This window comes from Hipposideros armiger, unplaced genomic scaffold (genome assembly GCF_001890085.2).
Source record: "Hipposideros armiger isolate ML-2016 unplaced genomic scaffold, ASM189008v1 scaffold_907, whole genome shotgun sequence".
NCBI classification, from domain to species: Eukaryota; Metazoa; Chordata; class Mammalia; order Chiroptera; family Hipposideridae; genus Hipposideros; species Hipposideros armiger.
Genome location: NW_017732257.1, coordinates 15,628 through 34,892, shown reverse-complemented (window position 1 = coordinate 34,892; position 19,265 = coordinate 15,628). Strand labels below are relative to the sequence as shown.

At 39.5% G+C, this 19,265-nt stretch overlaps 1 protein-coding gene across 1 annotated transcript in view; it reads left to right on the top strand.

Annotated features, from left to right (window-relative positions):
- The window catches only part of KIF13A (kinesin family member 13A), a gene marked incomplete at its 3' end in the record, with an annotated part of 189,283 nt that extends 170,446 nt beyond the window's left edge, over positions 1-18,837 (top strand). Inside the window, exons 28-40 of the mRNA XM_019630384.1 lie at positions 1,325-1,424; positions 2,683-2,809; positions 4,474-4,529; positions 5,819-5,943; positions 6,201-6,377; positions 7,161-7,253; positions 7,405-7,557; positions 8,556-8,633; positions 14,409-14,456; positions 16,434-16,539; positions 17,682-17,833; positions 18,341-18,445; positions 18,796-18,837. Coding sequence (XP_019485929.1) covers positions 1,325-1,424; positions 2,683-2,809; positions 4,474-4,529; positions 5,819-5,943; positions 6,201-6,377; positions 7,161-7,253; positions 7,405-7,557; positions 8,556-8,633; positions 14,409-14,456; positions 16,434-16,539; positions 17,682-17,833; positions 18,341-18,445; positions 18,796-18,837 — 1,362 coding nt within the window. The remainder of the gene's footprint in view (positions 1-1,324; positions 1,425-2,682; positions 2,810-4,473; positions 4,530-5,818; positions 5,944-6,200; positions 6,378-7,160; positions 7,254-7,404; positions 7,558-8,555; positions 8,634-14,408; positions 14,457-16,433; positions 16,540-17,681; positions 17,834-18,340; positions 18,446-18,795) is intronic.
- Positions 18,838-19,265: the final 428 nt, after the last annotated feature.

Here is a 19,265-nt window from a genome sequence, read left to right as displayed (position 1 = left end):
TGATGTGATCCATGTATATTCTCTAAGTAGACTCTGTCTTTCCTGTGAGAAACTGCACTTAGCTCCTTACATCTAGGAGAGTATCGTTGTGCTAATACGCCGTTTTACTTCAAAAGACTTCCGTTGGATAAGAAAAGTGAAGACAGTGTATGCACACAGTTTTTTAGTTTTGTTTTGTTTAGACAGTTTTCTTATTAGGGTCAAGGTTAGTTACCGCTAACCTGAAAAATTTAAATCTCAGCTATTGCTTTTTGGAAATCTAGAAAAAATTTATGTGCAAATGTGAACCGCTACTCGTCAGCACTGACTGGCCTGCTGTCCTGGAAGGTGCAGTAAGGACAAGTGGTCAGGGCAGCAAACCGAGATGAAGTGTTTGGGTTTGGTTCCCAGGCTTTTCGCCCATCTCCACGTGAATTTTAAAAGCATGTTTTCCTGGTGTGCCTTCCTATATCTAAAATGTGGGTGCATTGTAGGTGGAGCCTCAGAAGTCCTCACGTGTCTGCTCTTAATGTAATATCTTAAGGGTTAGACTAGAATTAAGAAAGTCAGAGTGTTTTTATTAGAATTGATGGGTTTCTTTCCCTCCTCATAATTTTATTAAGAAAGAAAACCAAGCAAGCAAAAACAAACTTTAGGGGAAATACCAGTAACCCCTTGGATCTCAGCAATGCTATTAACTCACTCCTGCGGCTGTCTCTGTGCTTCCTGCCACATGTCCTCATGAAGTCCGGTGGCTGCTGCTGGGAGTTCTGGAAGCATGGCTGACTGCATGTGGGGCTTTTGCATGGGAGATTTTCAGTTAGCCTCATGGTCATGGTTGAAGGTACAATCATTGCAGCAGATGCGAAAGGTTCTCTGCTCATCTATTCAGAAAACACACATTATCCAGCCAATTGAACAGTGAACTCTGAAAATGCCTGTCGTTTTTTTTTTTAAATTTCATTTGCTATTACATGGTTATGGCTCTGTCCACGGTGTCCTTCAACTTAGAATTGCAAATCCTTCAAATGAATAGCTATAATTTAGATATACACATACACACACCATGTAAGAATCATCCAACAGCTGGTGTAGTTTGAGCCTCTGTTGCTTTTAAGTATAAATTATGCTTTTGGAAATCTGGGAGCTCTGATTTCTGAGACACAGGATCCTTGATTAGCATGCAGTGTTACCGAGACCTCTTTGCTTTCTTGCATATTAATCACACGGCAGTGTTCAATTGGCCTTTCCTACGGAAAATTTTCCTAATCAAATAAACATCTTTTAAAAAAGAAAGAGTTGTCTATGCACTCTACAGAGAAATGCTTTCCTTCCCTGATGTCAGGAAGAAGACTTAAACTGTGTAAGAGAGAGGTGGTCTGATGCACTCATTAAACGACGAGAATACTTAGATGAACAGATTAAAAAAATCAGCAATAAGAAAGGTATGTGAGATTAAACTCCTTCCTGGAAGTAGCTTTCTTACTTGTAGACAATGGTAGTAGTTGTTTTCTTCTTTTCGTTGAACAGTAGTAGTTTCTTTTTTTAACATTGTAATGATTGTTGGTATTAGTGAATCATATTGTATAGTATTGGCTTAAGAAGGCTCTTAAATTGAAGGTAATAAGGTTTCATAAAACTCTCAGTTAACTGTGACATTAAATTTTAAAGTCAAATTTTGTTTTGATGAATGCAGATATGATCAGTACCAGTATCTCAGTAATGAGGTAGTCCAGGCTCAGGACTTGGGACTGACAGCAGCTAAAGGGTCCCTTGTGAAACCACAACACTTGGCAGGTCAGCCCCAGCTCCTGTTGGCCAGTAGCCATGCGTTCAGCTAGTTCAGGGTGGCCTGAAGCTGGCCTACAGCTCCATCCACCACCGCCCCATCCAAGGATTCAGATTGCTTATGCTGGCAATGGCTTCTGGGATTTCAAAGTAGAAGTATTCTCCTAAAAGCCTCAGGCTCACCCTGATGTTATGATCCACTCATTGTGGTTGACTGTGCACCAAAGGACACATTGCAGATGTTAATCCATGTCATGTGAAGTTAGCAAAAAGTCTTCCTCGGTTAAACATCTTTGCTCAGCGTTCTTGGTGTCAGTGTGTGTCTGTGCTCCACCTGCTAGTGAAAACTTGCATAGACTGTGCCCAGGTAGCTCCAAAGTTGGATTATGGATAAGAGGATTTCAAAATATATCAAATCCCTTTCATAATGAATATGAAGAAAAGTAAAGTTAGTTTTCCAGAGTGAGGTAAATGGTGTTTTGTAATCCGCTATCTTTATAAACTGGTGTATAGTTTTATAAAGCAGTGTCACATCTATTATTTTATGTGACCCTTCCAACAAGTGCGTGAAGTAGACACGACTTGTATTATCCCTTTTTGACAGCTCAGGAAACTAGACTCAGCTGTTAAATAGCTTCCCCAAATTACAGAACCAGTACACTAACCCAAGTCTTCTAATGGCTTATTCCAACGCTCTTTCTACTCTTCCTGGTTTATGATCTGTTAAGCTAGTATTGTAGCCTCTGAGCACGCCTGGGTGCTCCGGCTTGAATTGCAAAGCCTCAAATCCTTTTTAGGAACTTAGGTGATGTTTAAGCCATGTGTGGGTATGAGCAAATAAACATCTACTTATTTTGAATGTAGAAATTGTATGTTTTCCCTTCTTGGCACTCATCCCCTCATTTTGTCCCACAGAGAAAACAGAGGATGATGTAGAGCGGGAAGCCCGACTTGTGGAGCAGTGGGTGGGGCTGACTGAGGAGAGGAATGCTGTGCTGGTGCCAGCACCGGGCAGTGGGATCCCTGGGGCGCCTGCCGACTGGTAAGTCCACCCTTCTGTGCAGGCCTGACAGGATGGCGTGGATGGCCTGTGACAAGAGTCGTGCAAGTGACTTTCCAAGGTTGTCACCAGAAATATGAAGTAACATGAGCTGCCCAGGGAAGGGCCACTCATCTCTAGTGCTGCCTTCCCCTTTTTGCCTCCCCACCACAGCCAGCTTTTTCTCACAGGAAGCCAAAGAGCATTTCTTGCCTGGCCAGGAATCAAATACCACACTTCTCCATTCCTCTGCATGAGTGACTTGGACATGGGCACTGATCTCCAGAAATACTCGTTGGCTCCAGAGGCGGGTGTTCCAGGGTGTACTTGAACAGGGCAGGAAAATCTATCTCCTCATTTGCTCTAGTACCTTTTTAGTCTGATCACTAACATAGAGTCAGCACTAAAGCACTGCATAAGCTACAATCAGTCGATTGATCTGTCAGTCCTGATGCTCATAAGAAGCAGTGTGGTATCCTAGACTTTGGAGTCCAACAGATCTGGATTTAGTTTCCGGCTGGAGCTCTTAACTTGCCTCAACTTCTGTTAAGTTTCCTTAGCTTTATTTCTAATCTATTAACGGAGCTACCTTTTTGGTACTGTTGTAAAGATTAGAGAATATATATATATATATATATATATATATATATATATATATATATATATATATATAATACCTTATTATAGTGCCCATTCAAAAAATGGTAATTGCTAGTGCTTCTTATTCTTATTATAAGATTAGGTCCTAGGCATTGAAGAGAAATCAGATTTCTTTTGAACACAAAATGTGTGTGCCTAGATAATCTTGCATGGATAGGCGTAGAAACATTAGTGATGTTATTTGTGTCTGTAATGATAAATGGAAGTGTAATTGATTTCATGGCATTATTATAAAACTAGAAAATCTAAATTTGCAGGCACATAATTTGTAACCTGATGCTCTTGTGGGGGATCCCTGTAGGCTATGTGCAGCATGTCAGCCAGCCACGTGGTGTGAACAGCCAGCTCAGTCCCAGTCGTGTTCTGCTTCGTGAGGCTCGTGTTAGACAGTTCTTCTCTCAGGCTCTTTCAGTTGAGGTGTTTCCAAACTTCAGATCATCTTGAGTGTTTGGAAAATTAGAGTCCTGGGTCCCATTTCTAGTTATTCTGATTTGGAATAAAAAGGAGGGGCACAGCGCTTAACATTTTAAGAGGCCCCATGAGCTGAGTCTGCTGCAGATGGGCCAGTTTTTGATAAAACACTGCTTTGGTCTATTCTGCACACAACCCTACCTCCTTTCACACATCTTTTATTCTCTCTTCCTTTGAGCTTTTAAAATATTGTCCCTTTTGTTTACTTCTACTGGCTTCTGACCTGTCTCCTGTGCACACTCCTCACAAACCCCATCTCTTTTTCCCATCCCTAGAATTGTTTTTAGAAAGGCTTCAAATAATCTTTGTTTCAATTAATTATATGTAATTCATATATCTGGTAGTTCTTTATGTAAGTCACATAATTCCCATGATTCCTATGACTAGGAAGGTCAAGAAATGTGACAATATTTCATGAATAGAGCCTGTATCGCCACAGTCGTTCTCCTCTGCGTCTGTGCCTCTTTGGTGTCTGGTTATCTAAATAGATGTAAAACACATAATTGGTTATGATTAAGTTTTGTTCTTAAATTTAGGATCCCACCACCTGGAATGGAAACCCACATACCAGTTCTCTTCCTTGATTTGAACGGTAAGTAGGCCCCTAACGTTCCAGTGGATATCATATTTAATTAAGGTTTGTAAGCTATTCAGACCCACATGATTTTGATGCTTAAATCACTTTCCTAATCTCTCATATGCCACATCAGGTGACATTTGTAGTCCAACCAAATATACACAACCATGACATGTAGGATCACTAGAAGACAGATGCGGTATTTAGTCTCAAAAAGAGAGCACTTGGGAGATTGGGAACTGCATATTGAAACATTAAAGCAACTATTTATTATTCTAAAACATGAATGCACAGAAATGACCTGTGAAAGTAATCATCCTCAGAGAGTCTGAATCTTTAGGCTTTGCCAAGGGCCTGAGAATCTGCATTTCTGACTGGGGCCCTTTGCGCCTTACCTGCTATAGTGTTAATACCATACCACGATCACATTGTCACCCTTCATTAAGTGTTGTCCTCTAATATAGGAATTGGATCAAACCTGGGCGAACCTAGAGCAATGCTTTTCAATGTTTGAGCAGTAAAACCCATTTTCAAAATGAAATTGCAGAATACAAAGCAGGGTTGCTGAGTTTGGGGGTGGGTGTGCTCCAGGAAGCCCTTCTTCAGGGTCCTGGGGATCCTCAGTACACAGCCTGAAAACCTGTCTTCTGGAAGGAAGACCAGTAATGGAAGGAAGAAGGCAAGGGGTGTTGACTTTGGCCCTTCATTTGGAGAATTTGTAAAAGCCTAGAAGTTGCCTGTGTGACTCATGAACTGGTAAGTCCCGTTATTGGAGGTGCACAAGCAAAAGCGGGATGACCCCTTACAGAGATTCGTGCAGGGTGAACTCCGCACTGGGTTGGGCATTGGAAGAAGATGTCCTGCAGATATGCCCCAAGTGCTCAGAACTTTGATTCCAAATTGATCATTTAACTTCTCCAGTCTCTAATTTAGTGGGAGTTATGTAAGAAGGACAACAAACACTAAGTTACAGGAGGAATTAACACCAGAAAGCCGTGAAATTCTAAGGTGTGTTTATGTAGTGAAAATGTTTGCTCCAAGGACTACGTATAGAATATATGCAGTCCATTTTATAGGAGACTCACAAAGTCTTCTTTTTTGGCGCCCATAGTTTTTTCTGTAAAGGATAAAAGCTGTTTGTGGGTAGTGGAGTCTATTTCAACTGCAGGATAAGGAGTGAAAGAAAAAAGTTAGAATATGTTACATGTAGACTTTATCTGTATAAAGCATATTTTAAAATGGCTGATGCTTAATTAAGAACTGACTTTTTTCCCTTTTCGTTTCTGTGCCCTGGACTTGGTTAGCGGATGACCTGAGTGCCAGCGAGCAGCTTGTGGGCCCCCATGCATCTGGCGTGAACTCCATCCTGCCCAAGGAGCATGGCAGCCAGTTTTTCTACCTGCCCATCATAAAGCACAGTGATGAGGAGGTAATTGGACCTAAGTTTCTCTTAAAGGGTTTCAGGTTAGTGCACATGCCTGTCGGCCTGCCTTCCCATTAAATTCCTGTGGTCTGCTTTGGAAAAGAGGTCTGGGAACTTTAACGCGTAGAACTTGTGTTGTCATTCAAAAAAGGTGAGGGAAAATATCTGTGATTCATTTGAGTTGCATTTATTTTCTCTTTCCAATGTGTGATATAAAGCTGCTACACCTGAGTTGTGTCTTGTTTCCATCTCCCCTTTCTCAGGTTTCAGCCATAGCCTCCTGGGACTCTTCAGTGCATGACTCTGTTCACTTGAATAGAGTCACCCCCCAGAATGAAAGGATTTACCTAATAGTGAAGACCACAGTCCAGCTCAGCCACCCGGCAGCTATGGAGTTAGTGTTACGCAAACGGATTGCAGCCAATATTTACAATAAACAGGTAGTAATGGGGCCTGGTTCTGCTTTTGCCTCTATGAACTTTAAGTTTTCTCCTTCTCCTTATCACAAAGTAGTGTTTTATGGCGTTAACACAGTGGACTTGCAGATTGTTACCACACTGGCCGAGTTCCAGGCTGCTTCTCATTTATGCAAGATAATGGGGCCTGAGGATAGCAGAGGAAAATGTCAGCCACCGAAGGACTTTTCCACCATGACCAATTTGAGACCCATAACCCCAGGCGGCAGTGAAGCTGTGGCATCTCATTGTTTGAAAAGGGTTAAGTGCCAGGTTCACGCTGCTTAGTGACAAACCAGGACAGAATGCAGGATCCAAATCATTCTCTTCTGGATGACTCTTTAGATTTCATCTCAGAGGGGCTCATCCTGTCCAGTTTTCTTCTGATTGTGCCAGGACAGACTGATTAAACCCTGACGAGATTGAAAGGAAGGCAGCAAATCGGAGAGCGAAGCAACTACAAATGAAACCCCTGACTAGGCTGTACATTCTGTAACCTGTCAAATATTGGGTTGTCGGAAAAGTCATTACGTATTTTTTCTGTTTCTCATTGCAAAAATGCATCATGACTTTTCCGACAACCCAATCTGGACCCTGTTGTCCCTTGGTGGACACAAGGATTTTTTTGGTTTCCTTTTGTGTGTGTGTGTTTTATTGAGTATTGTGTGTGTTTCAAAACCATAGTGATTGATAATGCTTTTGCAATTTGTAAAATACTAAAGAGCTTGTATTTTTACATCACTCAACTCAGCTTTCTTTTTCTACCAGAGTTTCACCCAGAGTTTGAAGAGGAGAATATCATTGAAAAATATATTGTATTCCTGTGGTGTAACCTATGAAATAGTATCCAATATACCAAAGGTAAAATATATATTACTTTTTCAGAAATATTGAAATATAAGTAATGAAGAATGTGTTAATTCTCCAAACTTTTAAATTATCTTCTCATTATAGTTTTGACAAAAAATATTGTTCATATACAAATATTATAATTGCCTTCTTGTCACGTTAGGCAACAGAGGAGATTGAGGACCGGGAAACGCTGGCTCTCATGGCAGCGAGGAGTGAAAATGAAGGCACGTCAGATGGAGAAACATACATTGAGAAGTACACGCGTGGCGTGCTGCAGGTGGAGAATATTCTGAGCCTTGAACGGCTCCGGCAGGCAAGTAACTGCAATGTTTGGACCAGAGAAGGAGTCACCAGCCTTCACCCCAAATGGACCAAGATGAATTTACCGAGCAAACACCTTCTCTCTAAGTCTATTCGAGAAGAAAAACTTGAGGAGCGATCTCATTAGTTAAAACAGTTACTATGACAGAGTAATAAGAAAAATTAAAATAACAACTATACTTCATTGAATACATTTTTCATGAGCTCTGTGCCTAAGCAATTTAGCTCCATTAATTTGTTTAATCTTCAAGGTAACGGTATGAGGTTACATACTGTTATAATCCCCATTTGTAAATTAGAAAATTAAGGCTGACAGAAGTTGGCTAAGCTGCTCAAGGTTACACAGTTAGGAAGTGGTACAAAGTCAGATGTGAACACAGAACGCTTGACTCCAAAGTCCACACGCTTAACACATGCCATCTCTCTAATTTTTTGAATCCAGGTTAACTTCTGTGGCAGCGACAGGTCATTCAGGTGAAAATAATCCACGAGATAATGGAACTGTAAGATGGGAGGTGTCATTTCATAGAAGCAATAGTTGAAGTTATGAAAAATGTGTTTTGAACAACAAGAGGACTAAGATTGGCATCTGTCAGAAAAATCTTCCTTTAGTGAAAGTCCCACCTTTCACTAAAGGTGGGACTTTCTGCATGAGGAAAACACAAACCGCAAAGTTTATTGTAGTTTTGAAAGTGAAATGTATAGCTAGAGGTATTGCTTCTGCCCACCTATATAAAAAAATCCACAACATATAAATGTCTTCGCTTTAGCTGTTTTTCAGATTTTTATTTATGAAAAATGTTTTTGATTGACTAAGCAAAAAAAAAATTCAGCAGATGCAAAAAGATTCCAGTTTTGTACAGATAGGGGAGCAGGTGATGTGTAGGATTGAAATGATTTTTATTTTCATATTTTCACAATCATTCACAATAAGCATATATTACTTTTGTCATCAAAGGAGAAAAATAAATGTCATTTTCAACTTTACAGGCAGTCACAGTCAAAGAAGCACTTTCCACCAAAGCCCGGCACCTGCGGAGGAGCCTCAGCACACCAAATGTGCATAATGTGAGCACATCCTGCCAGGGTCTGCGGCTTGCATGACGTGTCTCGGGCTGGGGTGTAGTACATGAGGGGACCTGAGGTCGGGATTTACAGGTGGAGTAGAACATTTGGTGCTCTGGGTGTCCCCAAGTACCACACCTGCTCCTCTGTTCTAGGGAAGCGCATCAGAGAGCACAGCTATGTGACATGACTGGGCCTTAGTGAAATCTTACAAATAGTGGACAGTAGAGAAAATGAGAGCACAAGAGTTACTCTTAGGAAATTTGTAAGTCATATTAAAAAGAAAAGTAAAAAATTGGGGGCAACATCTATCTTAAAAAGTAAAGAAAGACAACCTATGAAGTATTCTATACCCTGCCCTCCCCCCCCCCAAAAAAAGAAAAAACAACGTAAATCTGACAAGACTCTAGATCTAACCACTAATATTTACAAGGGACAGAGTAAAATGTTAAATGACACCACAGGGATTCAATCAGCAAAATCCCGTGTATGGGAAACTTTACAGGAAAAATGACCTAGAGAAAAGGGAAAACTCGTAAATTAAAAGAGAATTATTATCTATATCAGTCAGTTGCAATGCTTGTACTGTTTTGATACCAATTCAAAATTAACCGTGAAAATATTTATGTGGCATTTGAACACTGACCGGATATCTGATAAGTATATAGGAATCCCTTAACTTTTTAAGATGTGATAATGTTATTCTGGTTATGGTTTTTTATTTATTTTTATTTTTATTTATTTTTATATTTTTAGCTGTGCCATCCTGCTACCTGTTGGCAGCTCAGCGGCTGCTCAGCTCGGGCTGGACTCGAACCGCTGTTGCTCAGAGCTCACACTCTTGTTGAGCGAGCTCTTAACCAACTGAGCCACTCGGCCGGCCCTGGTTATGGTTTTTTAAAAAGGAGGAAGACTTTCTTATTTTTAAGAGATTCATAGAGAAATTTTTATGGATAAATGTTTTTTAAGTTAGTAAAAGAAAACAATAATTTTTTAAAAAGGAGGTAATAATATCAGAATTATAATAAACTGAAATAAAGAAGGAAATAATAAAGATTAGAACACACATGTATGGACTAGAAAACAAACAATACAACAAAGAATCAAAACTGAAGAGCCAGTTTTTTTAAAAGACTGATCAAATGGACTGCCTTCTAGTTAAGATTGATGGGGCAAAAAAAAAAAAATATGAGAGAAAATACAAATGTTGGAATTTAAAAGGGGCTTATTACTACAGAGAGAACAGAGATTTAGACATCATAAGAGCAAACGCTGAATGATGTCACGTCCATAAATGTAAAAGCTTAAACAGAAATGGAAACTTTATATAAAAATGGAATCAAGAAAAACTAAAAAATCTGAATTCAGGTATCACCATAAAGAAGACCTTAACTCATGGAGAACTAGTGACTTATGTTCATTGATGGGAATGCACAGTATCAAAAACTTGGCACATCTCTTTAAACTGATCTATAAATTCCCAGCATAATTTCTTTTAGGATTTGATAAGCTGATCCTAAAATGCCTATGGAAGAACACAGTTGAAGATGCACATGCCTTATATATGTCCAGAGATTCCATGCTTTAATACATGCTCAGAGATTCTCATAGATACACAGGATGTATTTAGAACTAAAGGATGCTGAAATATTTCACACGTCAATACTGGTAGGATGCAGCTGGAGTTGTACTGAGGGGCAGCAGCAACATTTATCTCATCATAGTTTGTCATAGAAACAAATTATTGGGTTGTTGGAAAAGTCATGACATTTTTTTTCTGGTTTTCATTGCAAAAATGCATCATGACTTTTCCAACAAATCAATAAAGCAGTCTTATTGTCCATCTAAACTAGAAAAAATAAATTATTAAACTATTCAGAAAGACCATAAGTAGTAAGATACCACTTTATATGAATCATCCTGTATGGGAATAGTAAACCCCAGATTTAAGGTAGTCATTGTTCCTGGGGAGGGTAGAAAGAAGGAAGAGGGGACCAGTCAAGACATTAGAGTAGGTAAATGCTGTGCTTACCTCCTTTCATGACTGCATCAAAATTACAACCAAACTACAGAACAATCATCATGGAGAATCGCCTGAAATCTAGCTGAACCAAAGCCCTACACCTAAGGACTTACAGAAAAAGCCACCTTAAGACTGATAGGAGGGACAGAGACGTGGGCCTGGCTGGTCCCACACCTGTATGTGACCATTAAAAATCAGGAGGGATCTTGGCTGTGGAGGGCCCCCTGGTGGAGCATGGGGTCCTATCCCCACACCAGGCTCCCCAAACCAGGATTCCAGTGCCAGGGAGAGAAGTCCCCATAACTTTTGGATGTGAAACTAGCAGAGATTTTGGCTGAGTGAGACAAGGGCGGGAATGCAGGTGCTCTTTTTTTTTTTTAATTAAAAGATATACCTAACATACAACATTATATCAGTTTTAGGTGTACATGATAGTTGTTCAACATCTATATACCTAAAGAAGTGGTCATCATAAATAAGTCCAGCAACCATCAGACACCATACTATGCTATCACAATATTATTGACTATATTCCCCATGCTGTAAAGGCACTCCTCTTAAAGGGCTTGCACACAGACTTACTCTGAGCTCTAGCTCTGGGGCAGGAGCTCTAAAGAAGCCAGGGACAGATGGGGAGGAACTGAATTATCTGGCTTTGGGGTAAGGAATGGAGGGGCAGCTTTATCCTGGAGGGAGGAGCTGGCAGAAGTCATTGTTTCTTTGTTGAACTGTTCCCCCTCCCAGTGTGCAGATGCAGGCAACTGCCATATCTGAGTCTCCCATCAACCTGGCTAACACCATTTGTGCCACCCTGGGGATTCTCTGAGACCCCTCCCCACACAACTTTTGGGCACACCCAAGCTGCTTCCATTGGCTTTTCCATACAAACAGCCTGTCATGGCACACCTTTCCTAAAGTCTCACAAAACCCAGATAAACAGCATCTGGCTTCGGTGTGTCCTATATTGCTGGCTGAGCAGCCCTAAGCCCGGTGCTAATGATAGCTAGCCTTGGTTTGTGGCTTGGCCTCTCGGGCACCTCCAACTCCAGTGCAGGTGGCGGCCCTCTGTGGTTTGCTTCGTGGCTCATGCCAGGTGGCCCCAGGTAGGGTACAGGCTAAGGCTGAACTTGGCTTTTGGAAGGGATACTCCCAGGAGGCCCCTGGGCTTACACACCCAGTGCCCAGCTTGGACTGAGCCACAGTATCACCCAGCCGCCTCCCAAAACGACACACCCACAGGGATGACTGCGCAGCCACCAGAGTTTTACTAAAGCAAATTTTGCTCCATAGGGTCACCCTCTGCATCACATCCCCTGCAGTGTAGGTACAACATGGCCACACCTCATAAACAATCAGCTTGAGGGACAGCCACTCCCTTTGATGTGCAAACAGCAACCAAGGCTCAGTTACAAGAGGGCACACAACCCACACAAGGGACACACCTGGAGCACCTGACTCCAGTGACCAGGGAGACTACACCACTGAGCTCAGTAGTACACCTACTATATAACACCACTCTACTAAGACAGGTAGACACAGCTGCTCTACCTAATGCATGGAAACAAACACAGGGAGGCAGCCAAAATGGGGAGACAAAGAAACATGTCCCAAATAAAAGAGCAGAACAAAGCACCAGACAAAGAACTACACAAAATAGAGACAAGCAGCCTGCCAGACTCAGAGTTCAAAACACTGGTTATAAAGATGCTCAGTGATCTCTGGGAGAATTTCAACAAAGAGACAGGAGAAACAAAAATGGACAATGAAATCATGAAAAAGAACCAGTCAGAAATAAAAGAGTACACGAATTAAACAGAAGAATACATTACAGGGAATGAATAGATTAGATGAAGCAGAGGATCAAATCAGTAATTTAGAAGATAAGGTAGCAGAAAACACCCTATCAGAACAGCAAAAAGGAAATGAGTCTAGTTTAAACAACTTCTATGACAACATCAAGCATACCAACATATGCATCATAGGAGTACCAGAAGAAGAGAGATCAAGGAGTTGAACACCTATTTGAAGGAATAATGATGGAAAACGTCCCCAAACTGGTGAAGGAAATAGACATCCAAGCCCAGGAAGCACAGAACATGCCAAACAAGATGAATCCAAAGAGGCCTACACCAAGACACATCATAATCAAAATGCCAAAGGTTTAAAACAATGTTAAAAGCAGCAAGAGAAAAGCAGTTACCTGCAAGGGAGCTTTCATAAGACTGTCAGCTAACTTCTCAACAGAAAATTTGCAGGCTTGAAGGGATTGACATAAAATATTCAAAGTAGTGAAAACCAGGGACCTACAACCAAGATTACCCAGAAAATCTACCATTTAGAATCAAGGGACAGATAAAAAGCTTCCCAGACAAGAAAAAGCTAAAGCAGTTTATCGCCACCAAATCAGTATTACAAAGATTCTTAGAGGGAGTTCTTTAAGATAGGGGAAAAAGAAAATATAAAAATATGAGTAAAAATATAGCCACAACTACATATCTATCAATAATTACTTTCAATATAAGTCGATTAAATGCTCCAATCAAAATATAGGGTAGCTGAATGGATAAGAAAACAAGACCCTTACATATGATATCTACAAGAGACTCATTTCAGATTGAAAGACACACACAGTCTGAATGTGAAGGGATGAGATAAAGGTATTTCATGAAAATGGAAACAACAGCAACCAAAAGCCAGGGTAGCAATATATATGAGACAACATAGACTTTAAAACAAAGGCTGTATAACGAGACAGAGAAGGGCCCAGCAATTTCAATTCAGTGTATTTATCTGAAGAAGCCCAAGCTACTTCAAGGGGACATTTGCATCAATATATTCATTGCAAAATTGTTAAAATCGCCAAGATGTGGAGGCAGCCTGGGTGTCCCTCAATGGATGAATGGATAAAGAGGAGGTGGTGCATATATACAATGGAATGTTGCTCAGCCAGGGAAGGGAATGGGTTCTTGCCATCTGTGGCAGCATGGATGGACCTGATAGGTATTGTGCTGAGTGGAGTGTCAGAGAAAGACAGATGCTATGTGATTTCACTTATATGTAAAACCTAAATAACAAAATAAACAAACAGACAAAACAGAAATAATCTCATAGATACAGAGAACATTTTTTTGAGTGTTGCCAGATGGGAGAGGTTTTAGGGGTAATGGGTGGAAGAGGGGAAGGGATTAAGTAATACAAATTGGTAATTACAAAGTAGTCATGGGGATGGATATAGCATAAGGAATATAGTTCATAATATGGTAATAACTATGCATACAGCCAGGTGGATATAGACTAGTCAGGAGGATGACTTTTTTTTTTAAATATATATATATATATATATAAATTTTATTGGGGAACTGTGTTTTTCCAGGACCCATCAGCTCCAAATCAAGTAGTTGTCTTCAATGTAGTTGTGGAGGTGCAGCTCCTGGACCTATGTGGGAATCAAACCAGCAACCTTGGTGTTATGAGCCTGCACTCTCACTACCTGAGTTATCCAGCCAGCCAGGGATGATTTTTTAAATTATATAAATGTCTAATCATTATACTGTATACCTGATATTAATATAATTTTGAATGTCAACTGTATTTGAAAAATTTTAAAGGTGGGGTAAAAAGGTTAAATAAAAGGAAGACAGGAGACAGTCATACAGGCTTCACCTGTATGTGCGACATATTTCTTTATGTGTGTATATATTAGGTTTTTGTTAAATATATAAACCACATTGATAAAACCATTCATTTTTTTATAGGTCTCCTCCAGTCGACCAGACCTTTCTGGATTTGATGAAGATGATAAGGTATGTATCTCTGGGCATTCCTAGGTTATAAGCAGACTCTAAATCTGACAAGTTAGGGTATCTTGGTTTTTTAAAAATATCTGGACTTCCCATGTTAATTTTATGTAGAGCACTGTCTCCACATGTCCGTTTCCAAGTTCAAATACTTGGTGGGAAATTGCTGTGTACTTTCAGTGTTACATTGTTACTTAGCATGATATGACTTTCCATATCAGGAGAGTGCTATACATAATTGAATATCTGTGTGTTTATGAGTGTAACTCTATAAAAGATTTAAGAACATATTACATCCACCCAAGCAAAATCACAATTATTTCAAATGGGTAAAATTGGGGGTTTAAAATTAAGGGCCTTTCACATCACCTTATTCAGCCAACATTTCTTGAATACATATCGTTGTAAATTACCAAGCTAGGTACTGTGAATGATTTGGAGTGTGAACACAGATTATGTCCTCAAGAAATTTCAAATCTAGTCCTCAGCGGCAGCCAACTCTGGGAAAGTTAAAGTAAAATAAGCTTATATGCTATACAAGAGGAGTTTTCTTCCTTCAGTATAGCAACATCTTATGACAGTTTAATACTTTTAAATCTCAGGTATATGTATGAGGTGTGATCAAACAATATGGTGAATGTTTAAATAAAAATAAATTTATTACAGTAAAATACACATTGCCTTTAATCCTCCTCAAAATACTACCCCTCGCTTCAAACACACTTATCATTCTTGCCATTTTCTGAAGCAGTTCTGGAAGTCCTCTTTCGTGAATGTCTTTAGTTGTGCTGTTGTGGCTGTCTTGATGTCCTGAATCGATTCAAAATGTTTACCTTTCATGGGCATTTTGACTTTGGGGAAGAGACAGAAGTTGCATGTTGCCAGATCCAGTGAATAAGGTGGATGAAGACACCTTATAAAAACTAATGTTTTTATTTGACAGAAATTGCCGTACCAGAAGCAATGTGTGACATGGAGCATTGTCATGATGGAGGATGATTTCTGACACACTTTAAAACACACCTTCTCTCAACTGTAGCTCACACAGCACTGACTGCACTGCACAAGCTGAAACTTGTCACACACTGTTACTAAGGTTTGACGTGCTGCTTCCTGCATTGAAGATCCCTGCCTTTCCATTGGATGGCACTCGGCAGCACGCACCGGAAAGGCTCCATGTCACACATCACTTCTGGTACGGCAATTTCTGTCAAATAAAAACATTATGGTGTCTCCTTATCCACTTTATTCACTGGATCTGACACCAGTGACTTCTGACTCTTCCCCAAAGTCAAAATGACCATGAAAGGAAAACGTTTTGAATCGATTTAGGAGATCAAGGCAGCCACAACAGCACAACTAAAAACACTCATGAAAGAGGACTTCCAGAACTGCTTCAGAAAGTGGCAAGACGATGGGATAAATGTGTTCAATGCGAGAGGAAGTATTTTGAGGGGAATTAATGGCAATGTGTCTTTTACAGTAATAACTATTTAAAATAATTTAAACATTCACCATGTGTTTTGATCACATCTTGTAGAGTAACCATACCACCTAATTTGCCTGGGGCAGTCCCAGCTTAGGCCTGCTACCCAGGCAAAATTATTAAAGTGAAATAACCATTTTACTCTGAAAAGTGTTGCAGTTTGGTCTTAAATTTTCCAGTCACCTTAGAAGCATACGAAATTCATAAAAATGACAGCTTCTATGGATGGAGGTAGATGAATGGGACCTGTATATCACTGTATTTATAGTGATATGATTAAACCTTGAACGAATACAATAAAATATTATCGTCAATCACTCTAGGTATATTTTGGATGTGACAGTATTTATCACATTCAGCCCTTTTTTATGTTTTAAACATTTCATTAAAAAATAGAGTACATACTGCGACTAAAAATAGAAAAAAACTCAAATCTGGTCTTCATTTCTCATTTTAGAGGAACTTAATTACAGTTTAACCCATATTTTAACTTCTAGGGTTGGCCAGAGAACCAGTTAGACATTTGTGACTACAGCGCCAGTTACCAAGATGTAGCATGTTATGGAACTTTACCCAGGGATTCACCTCGAAGGAGTAAAGAAGGTATGGTGACATTGTTTTTCTGTATTATTGCTTTATACTTTCTTAGGAAAAGCATGGGATAAAATTCTCTTATAGATGGCATGTAATAAGATAAGAAGCTGAAATACTAGTTTGCTAGGTGATCTGAAGCTATCTTCTTGAATAGAACATATTATGTTCACTTAACATGATTTCTTTTTGCCTTGTAGCCAATGTATCTTCCAAATAATAATAATAGGCCTTTGTGTAACACTTTAGAATTTTCAAATCATTTTTCACACATCATTTCCTGAGTTGGAAGTCAATTTTGAGATGCACAGAAATCTTATTATATTATGATTAGACTTAATTCTTTACCAAAAGAATGTTTTTGTACTAAAATTAAAGGATGTTTTAGGAGAACACGTCTCTTATTCCTAAAGCAATCATAGAAATGATACCAGAAAGGAGTTTGATCAATGACAGCATTATTACCTTACTACATAACCTTTCAGTGCCGTGAAGGGAACAGCATTCTTTGGATATGTAAATTGGCTCTGTTACCTTATACTTTAGTACCAGTGAATTGGGGAGAAAATATAGGAGGAAGAAAAGAGGTCCAAAAACCTAAGAAATGAATAAAAGCCAGAAAGAGGAAATATTCTTTTTCAGTCATTTGGAGGATGGTGTTTTCAGGAAAAAAGGGGCCTTACAAGAAAATTTATACAATATTCATTATTTATTGTGCCTCTACTTGCTATATGCAGTGAAAGGTACGAAAGCTGCCATTATTGATCTTAAAATCTAACTGAATGCGATATACATATATCGCCATAAAATAAGATGTTAAATGATAACATGCCAAAATGCATGTGCCGACAGTAAGGACTCTGAGAATTCAGAGACTCAAATTCAGCATGAGTCAAAATTGGTCTGGTAACTGGCGCTTAAGCTACATCTTGAAAAGAGGGTAGAAAATTTGGTTTCTGATTTCTTTGATGACTCTGTGACTTTGTAGTTATATCTCCATTCTTGCTTAGCTCTGTTTTAAGGCTTAGCCAGATATTAGCTTATTAATTTCTTTGTTATACCACCTATTCCTGTGGCTAGGTTATTCCCTCGTTTCCCATGTACTGATTGAAGTGCTCTGTACTTAGGAACCCATGCCTTTTTGTCTTCTGCAGGTTGTACATCAGAGAATTCTCATGCCTTAACAGTTAGCCCTTTTAAAGCATTCTCTCCTCAGCCACCAAAGTTTTTCAAGCCCCTAATGCCTGTAAAAGAGGAGCATAAGAAAAGGATAGCTCTTGAAGCAAGACCTCTTCTAAGCCAGGAGGTAAATGCTTGACTTGTCTGTACCATGTAAAATAGAATGGAATCGTGTTGCCTGTGGAGAAGTAACAATTTGCATTAACAAGTTGGATGCTGCATGTGGACATGTATGGGTGGTCACTCCATGGGTCCTGTCTGAAGTATCTTTCTCAGGCACACAGAGTCATGGTAGAATTTAATTTGTTGATATTGCTTTTGTTTTCTTTGTGTTTATGGCTTTTCAAAGTATTTTTTGTCTTTCAAGTGAGAAAGAGATGTTCCCGAGCTGTTCTGAAAATATTAAAGGCTTTTTTTTTGTATGATAAAACCAGTTATGCTATTTGCCATAGAATCTGTGTAGTCTTGTCCGATTTCATGGTTAGTTTAACTCCAGCCTGCAAAATTGTTTGCTGCACTACTCACATGTAATAGAAGTGTTTGCATTGCTCTTCTAACTTGCACATACTTAACATGTATTTCGGCTGTCATCGTCTTCTGTGTGTGATGCATCTGTGTGTCTTAACCTTTGCAGAGCATGCCTCCACCTCAGGCACATAACCCTGGCTGCATTGTGCCCTCAGGAAGCAATGGCAGCAGCATGCCAGTAGAACACAATAGCAAACGTGAGAAGAAGATTGTAAGTTCTGGAACTATTTCTGTCGTATTGCCTGGTGGTGGGTTTAAGGCCCTTTCACAGATGATTCAAATACTTTAGATAAAATTAAGATACGTATTGGGGCTTTGCTTTTGTAAAACAAAACATGACCATTGGTAATGAAATTTTGCATGAACATGGCCATGACGTGTGATTATTTTTCTAAGTGTTCATTCTATGTTATTTTATTTATTTTTTTTGCGAAGGATAAATTTGCTTAGGTAAAGGGATAAGGGCGCTTTTCGTGATTCTAGTCTTTATAAACAAGTATAACTAAGAGATCACCTTAACTAATATTGAATCTTTCTGATGTGCCTGTCCATATTGGCCAGATTCTGAAGTTAATCTACCTAGAGGAATTGCACCTAGTTGGAGTAAGTAACTGTGAATTTAGCTGTGGGTATGTTTACAAGCTTTTTCTATGTTGCCTGATGCTATTGCCATTATAGTTCTGTAGTTTGTAGCCAGCCACACTACAGCCCATCATCACCCACCATCATCATCTCTGCATCTCAGGTAGCCTTTTTAATTTGCTCGCCAAATATATTCCAAATCCCTTGGTGTCAGTCTCGCGTTTGGGATGGTTCATCTATATTTTATCACAGGTAGATTGAAACTCTGTGTGTAAAACTTCATTCCCCAGTACTTGGTTTCAAATTACAAATATGAGAAATTGGTTTTTTGTTTTTCTTATTATTGGGGAATCAGGGGAAGGGGAACAGACAAGTTGCTGTTGTTTTGTTCTTCAGTCTAGTTGTGGAGGACATTGCTTCACTGGCCCATGTTGGTATTATCATTGTGC